The sequence below is a fragment of the Eleginops maclovinus genome, chromosome 16, assembly GCF_036324505.1.
Source record: "Eleginops maclovinus isolate JMC-PN-2008 ecotype Puerto Natales chromosome 16, JC_Emac_rtc_rv5, whole genome shotgun sequence".
NCBI classification, from domain to species: Eukaryota; Metazoa; Chordata; class Actinopteri; order Perciformes; family Eleginopidae; genus Eleginops; species Eleginops maclovinus.
This window is the reverse complement of record NC_086364.1, coordinates 5,268,941-5,281,953: the sequence shown is the minus strand read 5'-3', so window position 1 is coordinate 5,281,953 and position 13,013 is coordinate 5,268,941. Positions and strand designations below refer to the sequence as shown.

The window sequence follows — 13,013 nt, the reverse complement described above, 5'->3', positions numbered from 1 at the left end:
CGGTCAGCACCGCGCCAAACACCGTGCACAGGAATCCAACTTTCCCTCACTTCACCGACAAAACTGACCACAGCTGAAGCAGACTAAGGCTCTATACGTGCTGGATTTAAAAAGACCTGTTCTCAACATTACAGCAGAAAAAGGTGAGCTTAAAATTTATTATCAGGACTCATTCATCCCCAGCATATAATACACCTGTACACTTTCTAAAAAGGCCTTGGATATCCAGTTAATACGCACGTTTGATATGACGGGTGTTTTGAGTAACACACTACATATGGCATGCATATGATAAAATTTGCATTGAAATATCGACTGTAGAATAATCAGCAATTTTGTAGTTTTATTTGGAGAATACCCTGCCCTTAATGTCCAGAAAAACATGTAAAACATCCAACATGTGATCATTTCTTTGCATGTATGACGCAGCCAGTGTTTTTTTAAATGTATAGTTAAAGGTTTATTTAACTATTGCATACATTGGGTTAGGTTTAAAGCTGATAATTGGAGTTGGTAATGACTCTTTTCTGCGCTCAGCGTGAAGTGCGCACCAGAGTTTTTATGGAGACTTGGAGACGTACAATAAAAAGAGGCCAGTGTTTCTTGTCAGAATTGTATTCAAAGTTTAGTTTCTAAAGCGTCATCACTCAGACATCCAGGTGACAGACTAGCCAGTGGATTTAAATGGTTACTGGAAAGACGTTGACTTTACGCACAAACGCGCACACAGAGGCTCTGTTTTCAAATAAGGCTCATCATTGTCCTGCCTGTTCGCACTTTGTAAAAGTCGGGTGTATATTTTGTGTCCTGTCAGGTGGTGGCAGGGGAAGGAGGGTGACAGAGAGAGAGAGAGAGAGAAAGAGAACCATGCTGTCTCTGAGCTGTGCCGACCCGTGGCCCGAAGGCTCCGTGGGACTGGAGGAGGAGGTTGTGACCGCGGCTGCTCAGGCAGAGGAGCGGGACACAAACAGCAGCATCTGCAGCTCCGTGAACCTGGACGACAGTCTGACCAGCCTGCAGTGGCTGCAGGAGTTCTCCATCCTCGGGGCCAACGTGCCGCAGCAGGCGCTCCACCTGCAGCCGCAGCTATTCGGACACCAGCCGCTGGGCTCCGACGCACCAGCCTCCCCTGTGGCCGGGGACCCTGCCTCCTCCATCGGCATGCCGCTGACCCCCGGGAAGCCCACGGCGGCGGCCTACAGCAGGATGCAGTCCCTGCCGGGCATCGTGGCGCACGGGCACTGCCCAGACGAGGTAGACTACAAGACGAACACGCGCATCAAGCCACCGTACTCGTACGCGACGCTCATCTGCATGGCGATGCAGGCCAGCAAAAAGAGCAAGATCACCCTGTCCTGCATCTACCAGTGGATCACCGACAACTTCTGCTACTACAGACATGCGGACCCCACCTGGCAGGTATTTGAACACAAACACACGCATGCACATAAAAACACACACACACACACACACACACACACACACACACACACACACACACACACACACACACACACACACACACACACACACACATAAGCAAATATTGCACTTTTACTACATTTACTTGACGACTTAAGTTAGTTTACTGATGTATTGTTACATTTTTCATCAGTGCTTTTACTCTTCTTCCTCATAGGTTTGTATACTTTACTACTATTACTTATATTACAATGCAGGGCTTTTGCTTCGTGTAGAGTATTTCTTCACTGTAGTATTGTTACTTTTGCTAGTGCATTTAATTTTACTTCACCAGTTACAAAACTTGATATTTCGTTTCTTTATTTCAAATGAATCACAACAAACTATGGAAACATACCGTTTATTGTTTCTAACACAGTTTCCATTGCAATTAAGTTTCACATCACAGCTGGGAACAAGAATTATTTTCTATTTAAAGAACGGTAGAAGAAAACTTTAACATAATGAGTCCCTGGCCTGCTGCCACACTGAAGTATTAGTGACTCAGCATGTGGTTACTAATCTAAATAACCTACCCCCCATCTGTACAAAACTAAAGTAAACACTAAAGCTTTTCCCCACTGTATTTTCTGATGATCAAAAACAAGTGATGGAGGAGGTGAATGAGATTCCTCCTCTAGAGTTCAGGAATTTTTCAGGAAAAGTTTAATTTAGCCGGATAAATGATTGATGAAGTGGTTAGCTGTACTCCTGTGTTTCAGCGTCTGAGCTTTCTGTTATTGTAAGGCAGTACATGGGGCAGATAATATTTAACAAAGGTCATCAGGTCGCTGCTCTTTTTAGACTTCAGTGAAGAAGAGGCTGGGGGGTGCACAGCATTAATGTGATGTATGCTGCTCTGCCATGTGTACTTCCTGCCCCACTACAGGCTGATGCTCAGTTAGATTTTTAGATTGTTGGCCAACTTGCTGCTGGTTGTAGCACTATATTAACATTAGAGACAAGAGAGGTAGTCGAACTATTTGTAAGAATATAATACGCATATTACCAAATATCGAGCTTCTACTAAAAAGAAAAATCGCAATAAGTTAGCTTTTTTTACTTCTGTTTTTCTTGCCTGGATTTGCTTTGTTTTTGCTTAGATGCCTGAAATAAGTTTAGTGGTTACGCCAAGCACATTTCTGGGTTTTCTTTCAGAAATATGTCATACCTGCAGCATGCTTTTTGATGAAGCCGTTGTACGAGTTATGAGTTAAAACATGCATCTGTATTTTCAGAACTCCATCAGACACAACCTATCACTCAACAAGTGCTTCATCAAGGTGCCGCGTCAGAAAGATGAACCAGGGAAGGGCGGCTTCTGGAAGATTGACCCTCAGTATGCTGAGCGTCTTCTGAGTGGCGCCTACAAGAAGAGGCGAATGCCCCCGGTCCAGATCAACCCAGCCTTGCAAAACCGTCTCCGAATCAACATTCACCCACAAACCAGAGGCCCCTGTATCCCTGCGGGAAGTCAGAGCGGCTTGTGCATCAACCCCGAGTCTCAGCAGCTTCTCCGGGAGTTTGAAGAGGCAACCAGTGCTGACCAGAACTGGGACCCTCATCTGGCTGAAGGGACCATGCTGGGGTCCTGGCCAGTGGTAAGGGGAAGAAGTGGCCACAAGAGAAAACTAGGATCAAGAAATGGCGGCACCAAAGCTACCCGGCGCTCAAGTTCACCGTTGCTTTCCGTTGACGAACAGAAGGAGATTGGACCTCTGAAGGGAGACTTTGACTGGGACGCCCTGCTGGACTCTGCTCTCAGTGGGGAGCTCAGCTTGGATGGAGGAGACCCCCTTAGCCCCATCATGAAGGATGAAGACCTGACGGTACGGGGGACCCACATCTCTCTGGTCGAAGCCCCGCCAGGGACCGCAGACATCCACGTGTTGGTGGAGACCCAAAGGAATAATGAGGTTTCAGACTTTGATGAAGAGACCTTCCTCGCCACCGCCTTCCTAGAGACCCCGTGGCCAGAAGAGGAGGAACAAAGCAGCAATGACTTCCTGTGCAGCTCCTCCGTCAACCTGGACCAGCTGTTTGACCTTGGAGACTCGCTAGGCGGGGACCCCAACACCCGGATTGACACCCTCCTTTGAGGAATAGTTGGAAAATGAAAACTCACACACAAGGAATAATAGACTCTTTTTTTTATTACACTTAAGCAATGCTTATTGGCTTTTTCAAGATGTTTAAAGTATTTTTAGAATTACCTTTTGATGCTGATTCATACAGGAAGTTAATTCCCAATGCCTAATGAACAAAAATGCCACAATGTACAGCAGCAGAAACATCATCACAGGGAAAAAATACTCAAACTAAATGTATGAACACCAGAAAATTAAACTGAAAAATAATCCACCGTCACGAACCCTGGTTACGTAGTTAGCATGATGGATGTATTAAGACAGCTGGATGCAGCGCCTCCAGTGGCCAACTGTGTTCCTACAACAAAAACAACACAACTGACAGGAAAGCTTGAATTCCAAACAAGGTAATAATAATCAATCACTTTGTTTCTCTACAAATGGAAAAATTAATTCAATAGGTTTAGTTTTTGTAAAACATAACCAGAGTAAGTGATGTGAATGAGTCTGACATCACAAATGAGCCAGGTCCCATCGGTATACACTTTTCTTAAAAACCTTTTACCTCTTTAGCCACGTTATTCAACGTGCAGGATCTCCACATCATGTTACCTTCTCCATATTAGATGGGTTCAGTTATAACTTACGACGTTTAGGGTTAGGGTTTATGTATGGTGAGATATATAGTAAATATGGTGGCTTGGGTCAACATGTAAGTAAATGAAGTATGTGACACGGGACTAAAACACAAGTCCCCCTGGAAAATACTATATTTGTTTGACCCAGTCCATCTGCCCTGACCTCTTACCTCAATGTACTGTAACTAAAAGGGCCCAACTCTCAAGTACAAAATTACCTGAACCTTCTATTGATCATCCGAATTCATGGGGACTGCAGAGCATGCAAAGTTGCATTTCCCCAAACCCCGCCTGTAAGCCGCTACTAAGAAGTAGATTTGCTTTTTAAAAAGTACACGCTCCCAAGGTTGGTCAATGGGAAAAAAAATGTTTGGGGCACATAGCATAACGTGTCTAACATGGAAGTTGTAATCCAATGTTTAGTCACAACAACAATTCGCTTCATTACTTTAGCAGGGGCTTCCAGGGGGCTTTGTAGAAGCGTTATTGCTTGGTTGGGAGTCAGAGCACCTATGAGCTCTGCAACCAATACTTATTTTTTTAACTTGGCGCCATCCTGGACTCTGGTATCCAGTTGTATAATACAACCATGGTTAGCAAATTTGACTTTATTACTCTTTTAATGAGCTGTATTAGAACTATGGCCCCATGTCTTTTAACAGTATTTAGTCTGACAGGAGAAGGGTGAAACACTAAGCTACAATAAGCTTTCTCCATTTTGAACTCTCCATGACTTCAAGGCTCAGAATGTCCTGCAAATGGTTAATAATGCAATTGGGTGTGTTAAAGTTCACCAAAATTGATGCGAAAGATCTGGATTGATTCACTTTGTGACACGCCGTCGATTCATTTTCACTGATTTTGCCCCTGAACTTAAGAGTTATTAAATGCGGTCTTTAAGATTGACACATCATGGTCTCCGTTTACGTCATAAAAAAAGTGTGAAATTATGTTGTTTTTGTCCTAAATACTGTTCAGAAAACAACTGACCCGCTATTCTTAATAAGTCATAAGCAAGTGGTACCAACAAGTGAAAGCCGCAGCTACGATTGACAATAGTTGCTGAGAATTTGTTTTTATTATGTAAATATTGTGACAGCAGCACTATGATGATAAATAATGAGATATTGCCAAATTATGTTTGATGTAGGAGAGATTTACTGTATGTTGTTTTTTTGTTTGGGGCTTTTGGTACTAACTATTCTCTGTATTCATTTTTCAAAATTAACTAGGAGCAGATTTACTAGATTAATAACTCATTTTGCAGGATAAGTACCTTTTTTTCTCAAACTTCATATCAGACTCCCTTTTAGAAGTTTTAGGTAGTGAATCTTAGCAGAAAAGTAGATGTTAAGCAGTTGAGGAAGAACATCTGATATTTAAGGCCAAAGAGCCTTGTAAATGAATACCTGACCTTCTATGTGCCAAGAACACCACTTGGGACTCGACAGGGTGGCAGTGTTTTTTAGAGGAACTTCCCTTGTTTTCTATAACAAAACTTCTGATAACCAAACCACTCAACATGAATACACATAGTCTTAACTTTAACGATACACTCAATGCTCCTGTTTTCTTCTAAAATGTGTGAAAGTGCAATCAATGTACAGCGATACTTGTTATATTTTACATGCAGTTTACTTTCCAGACACCAGTTTCACTAGTTTGTGTATTATGAGGTGTGAATACGCAAATAACTCTTATTCGTGAAACATTTGTCAGCTCTTCTTGCTCAAATAACACGTTAAAGCATTATAATGGCATATTATATTGTACCATGATTGGTTCTGTAAAGATAGACACTCTGTATGCATTATTTTCTTTCCTGTTTTTATTATATTTTCCACTTTTCTTTGACAATAAAAAAATGTTTTACTGCATCTTGTTTAAATTATATGTTTGATTTTATTATCAGTCGTTCTACTTGGTTTGCCTCTGGGTCATTCTACAATTTCGCAACAACAATCACATGGGTTACCACGAGATTAAGAAAACACATTTATGATCCCCAGAGGATGAACCCTACTGATTTAGGTGATCCTGTGACCATTCATGTAGCACCACCATCCTCTTTTAATTTATTCACTGAAACATCTCAACATCTACTGAATGGTTTACAGAAAGATTATTTTCAGTTTTTCTTTTAAATATCTCAACAATTGGATTATTTCCCATGAAATGACTAGACATTCCTGTTCCCTGGAGGATAAATCCTAATGACTTTATCATATATTAAATCAAATATCTCTTCAATCTATGTATGGATGACTCCTACTAAATCCTACTGACTTTTTTTCCTCTTGCTCAAACATACTTTTTCAATAAAATATCTTCTGAATGGATAAGTAGACATTGTTTTTGACATATTCCCCAGAGGTTGAATCCTTCTGACTTTGATTATCCTCTGACTCCTCTTATAATCCCCAAAGTCTTAACTGTAAAGACTTTGGTCAATGAACATGCTTGTTCCCCAGAGGCTCAATCCTACTGACCTAAGTGATCATAATAAGATTTAAATGGTTTGTATTTTATTGAAAAATCCCAACAACTGTTGGATGGATTGCTATGAATTTTAGTTGAGATTCTTTGACTTCACTTGGTTATCCTTTTAGGGAATTTATTTATTATTTTTTTTAAATGGGAAAGATTGGTCAAGCTATTCCAAAAGATGTTATTTCATTTTTCACCATCATTAGATTTAACATGAATTTTGTAAGAACATTCATGTTCCCCACAGGGTAAATTGAATCTATTAACGTCATCATGTCAACATGATATTTGTGCAATACTTTGGTGTATGATCATATACCTGAAGAACTGATGATAATCACCTGTCTTAGCTGCGTTTACTGATAACAAGCTAATGTAACGTGAACATTTGACCAGCTGTACATCAGCATGTTGACTCTATCTTTGTGGGCTGCTTGCATGGTTGTAGACTTATTTTCTTCTGCTTTTATCCTCCCCCTCCAGCCCCCTTTTCCTTTAGTGTGCCTGTACGTGAGATTTACGCTGGTCTTTTCCTGCTCATCTCTTTCGGGCTCTTGCTGTGATCAGACAGTGGATGGGTAATAGTAGCAGGGGGTGGCTGGGTTTCTCTTTCAGGTCTTTGTCTGTGCTCAGTCAGACTCTTGTTCACTTGGATCTGAGGTCCTTCTTTGGGTTGGTGTGGGGTCTAACAGGGACAAGTGTCCCACGGCCCCATATATCACCGCCTGTCTGCCCTGCTGTAGACCACACCGTCTCTCTCTGACCCCGCTACAGATTAGCAAGGTGGCTGGCGTTCAGAGAGTCAAACGAATAGCGGGCAGTAATCAAATGCAAATACACAGAATATAAGAAGCCTGCGTCCCCCCCAGAGGTCGTGAACAGACAGGATCTCTGACTGTCACTAAGCGTGTTTCTCTTTGATGAGGCAATGGCGGCTGAGAGATAAAGTGTTGTAACGCTACACCTCTGTATGATGGACACCCAACACGCTACTGGAAGAGCAGGATCCTGCATTTTCATGCCCAAGCCCAAGCGCTTTTTTCCTGGAAAGGAGAGCTGACGTTTCCCCTTCCTCCCCCCTGGACGGCTATTACCTGCTGGGCCTAGTGCTCCAGCTGGACTGCAGGGTTCATAATTATAATGTGGCAGGCTGGTTAGATGAGAGGCCCAAGGTAACCCGATGCAGGTATTATTCCCTGGCCTCGCTGATGGCTGCAGGTAAGAAGAGCCTCATGGTGAAATGCTAACCCCTTAGCGCTTGTTCCAACCCAGAAACGCTGCAAACTGAAAGTGCTAAACGCCCACACCAGGGAAGATGGTCAGGTTCAGCCTAAATGAGGAAGGATGATACTAATCGTTTGCCCTATTGTACCCATATTTCGTAATTTGTTTCACTTTCTATGCCACATGTGCACAGTTCTTTCCCTAAAATGGCTTTAAATAACACAATTTATTTGAAGAATTTGTTTTACTAGGACGTAAAAGACGTTTGGCATAAATATTCTGGTATGTGCAGCAAGTAAATAGATGAAAATGTACACAACTTCTCAGTTAGGTGTTTACATGGCTTTACATGGCAAAGGACAATGCATATTCCACTTATATTTAAATATAAAAATAGGATATGAATACAATTGTTTTACATTTTACAACCGTGCTCCTATGACCATGCAAACAGAGCATACCTTTATCATTTCTTAAACCCCGTTCTAGACAAGGTAGGATTTGTATTATTAGAGCATATGTTTTGGTTATGTTTAAAAGTGTGTTTCTAATTTGCTGTTTTTAAACATGCATCTCTACCAAAGGCTTGCAAACTGTTGGCCAGTTTATATTGTATCCAACAGACAGAGCTGACCCTAAACAGGCAAGAGGCTATGTGTTGCAAGCTCCAATTAAAACCTTGATTGAGACATACAATATATTGTGAATGTGCTGTAAACATGTCCAAAGAATGCTCCTGAAAGCGAAATAATATCGGCATGTCTTCATCAGATTAAGCTACATAAAAAATAAATATGGAATAATCCCGCATACTCCATGACCCATGTCATATTTAGAACATTTTCATATGTGTTCTGATAGTGGAATGTCTATGTGCATGTTAATATAGTTATTGTTAGCATGTGAGTCACAGAGTGAACAAGAGAGGGAAAAGCATATTGTTAAAGTCCAGACAGATAATTCAAAGACACTGGCACTGGGAGGTCTGGAACTGATGAAAATATCATTTCTCAGCAGTCTGGACCTGTCTGTTTCCGTTGCCCCACGACTTGACTGGTATTCCTGTGGAGGAAGTCTTGGAAAAGAAACTAATGTTTGTGAGCCCTTGAGAGATGAAGCTTATCCGCAGGATCTTTCAGAAAAAAACAAGATGTGGAAAAAGTGGACGGAGAGGAGACGGGTATACATCTTTTTTATCACACAGCTAATGAAAGGCCTGTTTCCTGGGTAACTGCTGGTGCTATTGTCATGTAGGGCTCGGGGTAGGGAGGGGGTTGTCTTACGGAGGCTGTGGGGTTGATTAGGGCTGTGGAGGGATGGTGGAGAAAGAGAGCCTGGATGGAGCCCCAGATTTATTACAGAGTTGGTTTTTTTTGTGAAAGTTCACTTACCTTACCAAAGTGAGGCTCCACTGACCCCCTTCTGCCAGTTTTCTCTTCGGCATGATAGCTTCACTTTATTTATATATCACTTTACACTTAAAACAGTTCATCTAGAGTGCTTTACAGAACAAAAGAGAAGAAAAAAAACATAAGAGAAAGCAAAAACAAAGAAAGAAATAGCCTGAATGGACACACAAAGAGGATTTAGTAGAAATACCTACTAGTTAGGTGTCATGGGGAAGCAGCTTGGGATTATGGGAGTTCATCATTGCAGTCAGCTTTTTGAAGAAGTTTCAAGATGCAATGTGTTTCTCCCTTGTTCTCTGAAAACTAAAGATTCAGACATCCAATGAGTAAAATCCTTTATTTCTTAATATAGTGGCATAGCTAAAGCTATTACTATAATGGGATATTTTTAAAGTGTTGTATATTACTTTTGCTGAAGTAAAGGAGCTAAATATTTATCCAGGTAAATGGGAATATCATCAGTCTAACAGTTAAAAAAGATGTTGTGTTTTGTGACCTTTAATGAGCATATAAATAAAGGAAAGGAAAGGACCCACTATGGAACCTTGTGGGACTCCACATTAGATAAAAGCTAAAACAATGTGGAATCTGTTGGAAAATGATGACGAAAACCAACTTTTTAGTTTTGGGAATGTTTTCAGAGGTTGTAAACTGCCCACAAAATGAAGTTAAATAGGTTTCCATTCATAATGAAGGTTGACATTAACAGTTTGTGTTTCTTTGGAGGTGAAAATGTATCTTATCTCATCACAGCAGTGCATGAAAACTCAACATCATAAAATACATCTGAGTAGCTCTTAAGTTATATAGTTGCTTTTCTGTTTGCTTAAACTCTGCTCTGAAATGACCTCTAATACTAGGACACTTTAAAAAAAGGTTCCAACAGGTTTCAATACACTTAAAAGATCTTATCAACCTGTTGATTTAAACATTAACTTTCACTACATTTTTCCTTGTGCATTTACAGACATTTTCCCTGGTTTTGGGGGTGCACACATCATGGGGATGCATGATTTTTTAAAAACTTAATGTTGTCTCTGTTTATAAGAATTTGCCTGCTAAAGGCAACTGTATATTTTTATACACAAAGCTGTTTTTGTTAAAATCCCTACCTATTTATCCTCTCTTTTGAAACGGTACAATCTACATTCACAGGATCTTTTGTGTTTTGTTGTTCCCAAACTAAGAACTGAATTCGAAAAGAAAGATTAAATAATTTCCTAAATGCTTAACAAATATGAATAATAAAATATGTCTTTATGCCAAAGTCTATTAAAATGCAGTGAAACATGTCAGTTTCTATAGAAAACATATGTGAGTATTTATGAGTGCCATATGTGTGGATGTGTTCAGGGTGTCGGGGTCACGACAAAGATTCGTAGATCATTGTATGCGGGATCTTCAGGGTGATGGTGGGTGTATGTTTGGGTTGTGTGTGTGTGTGTGTGTGTGTGTGTGTGTGTGTGTGTGTGTGTGTGTGTGTGTGTGTGTGTGCGCATGTTTGCCTGTATGTGTGTTTGTGTGTGTCCTCTGTTGCAGAGCAGGCTGATGCCTTCTTTGTTAGGAAGACACAGGCTGAGGGGTAATCCGACATCCATCACAGGCTTAGCGAGCAATACACACTCGGTGTAACAACATGGAGACAATACCCAGGGAAACAGTGGGAGGGCCTCTTCATTCATTATGCCGGGCGGGGGGACGCTCTTTTGTAGGTGTTTCAGGAGAAGAGCGGCATGACAAAGCCTGTTCTGGAGTGACTAGTAAACTTCCACAGAGAGCAGGGAAGCAGAGTTCAGCATACCTTTTCCATTCAATTTAAATAATACAGTTTTGTCATATCAGCATTTCTCAAGTCATTTTGAATGTTTATCACTATACTCGGGAAGTCATGTGACATTAAAAGAGCAACACAGTAGACACAGGGTTGATGGATATTTTTAAACCTAAAAAGTTTGGAATATTATTATCATTCATCTTTTATTTTGGACAATATTGAGGAGGATGTTATTGACCTATTGTTGAAAAGGATTAGTGTTCTCAAAGTATTTTTAGATTAACTTCTGTCCCTGCAATCAATTTTGGTCAATAAAAGAAAAATAATTGTTTGGGGTTTTTTAGTTACTGTTGCTTGTTTATGGTAATTTAACCTCTTTGACCCCGAGTGTTTGACTGTGAGCTATGCAAGCAGAGGGTAAGACAAGAGACTCAGGCTTAGGCTGGTCTAAGGGTCTAAATATATCCAAGTAAAAAATTGTGTAGTATTTTCATTTTCTTTGGATTATTTATAACCAGTAAAAAGTCTGCACTTTTAAATAAACTTCTTTAAATTATATTATTTTATCAGAATTCCATTCATCCATCCATCCATCCATCCATCCATCCATCCATCCATCCATCCATCCATCCATCCATCCATCCATCCATCCATCCATCCATCCATCCATCTTCTCCTGCTTATCCGTCAGGGCCGCGGAGGTAACAGCTCCAGCAGAGAGCCCCAAACTTCTCTTTCCCTGGCCACATCAACCAGCTCTGACTGGGGGATTCCAAGGTGCTCCCAGGCCAGCGAAGAGATATAATCCCTCCACCTGGTCCTAGGTCTACCCCTCGGTCTCTTCCCAGCTGGACGAGCCTGGAACACCTCCCTAGGGAGGCGCCCAGGTGGCATCCTCACTAGGTGCCCGAACCACCTCAACTGGCTCCTTTCAATATGAAGGAGCATCGGTTCTACTCGGTCAATTGGATTTAAAAAAAAAAATGTGATCTACTTTTTCTGAATAGCTTACCTAAGTAGGTATGTGAGTAAGATTCCTAAAGCGTCTTTTAAAACAAAAGTACAAAGTGTTCTACAGTGAGAAGCATACATATACAATATATATATACAAGTAAGTGCATTAACGCTACTTCTATTAGTAATATATCAACTTAATATACACTCACTGGCCACTTAATTAGGTAGGCTACACGAATTCAACTGCTCGTTAACACATATCTTATCAGCCTATCAAGGGTCAGGGTCAGAATTTGACGTAAACAACATGAAAGCTTGGATTCATCCTGCCTTGTATCAACAGTTCAGGCTGGTGGGGGTGGATCAGATCTCAATCCAAGCGATCACCTTTGGGATGTGGTGGAATAGATTGGCATCATGGATGTGCAGCCGACAAATCTGCAGCAACTGGGTGATACTATCATGTCAATATGGACCAAAATCTCTGAGGAATGTTTCCAGCACCTTGTTAAACCTATGCCATGAATAATTAAGGCAGCTCTGAAGGCAAACGGGTGTCCAACCCGGTACTAGCAAGGACTACCTGTCTCATGCTCCCTGAACCACTCTTTCACAATTTGAGCCCGATGGACCCTGGCATTGTCATCTTGGAACATGCCCGTGCCATCAGGGAAGAAAAGATCCATTGATGGAATAACCTGGTCCTTCAGTATATTCAGGTAGTCAGCTGACATCATTCTTTGGGCACATAACGTTGCTGAACCTAGACCAGACCAACTGCAGCAACCCCAGATCATAGCACTGCCCCGACAGGCTTGTGACCTTTTTTTGGACCGGGCAGTGTATAAACATATTTTCGAAACGGGGTTGTTAATGGAGCCACCTGTGTAGCCGCTCGCCTTGAAGAAACTTCAACCAAAACTTGAATGTCGTTAAACATGCTTTTAATATGTCAGATGTTTTCCTGCTTGTTGTC

The 13,013-nt window shown here is 41.2% G+C and overlaps 1 protein-coding gene across 1 annotated transcript; it reads left to right on the top strand.

The window, feature by feature from the left end:
- foxj1a (forkhead box J1a) lies at positions 1 to 5,136 on the top strand. Its single transcript, XM_063903162.1, has 3 exons — positions 1 to 143; positions 815 to 1,419; positions 2,700 to 5,136. Exons 2-3 carry the CDS (start codon positions 868 to 870, stop codon positions 3,558 to 3,560), a joined length of 1,413 nt encoding a protein of 470 aa, XP_063759232.1. The 5' UTR covers positions 1 to 143; positions 815 to 867; the 3' UTR covers positions 3,561 to 5,136.
- The last annotated feature ends 7,877 nt before the right edge of the window (positions 5,137 to 13,013 follow it).

What these genes read in the sequence shown, in the direction of transcription:
- foxj1a (XM_063903162.1), top strand. Translation starts at nt 868, where the DNA reads ATGCTGTCTCTGAGCTGTGCCGACCCGTGGCCCGAAGGCTCCGTGGGA. An exon ending in ATGCGGACCCCACCTGGCAG is followed by an intron (nt 1,420 to 2,699) that starts GTATTTGAACAC and finishes CTGTATTTTCAG; the next exon opens with AACTCCATCAGACACAACCT.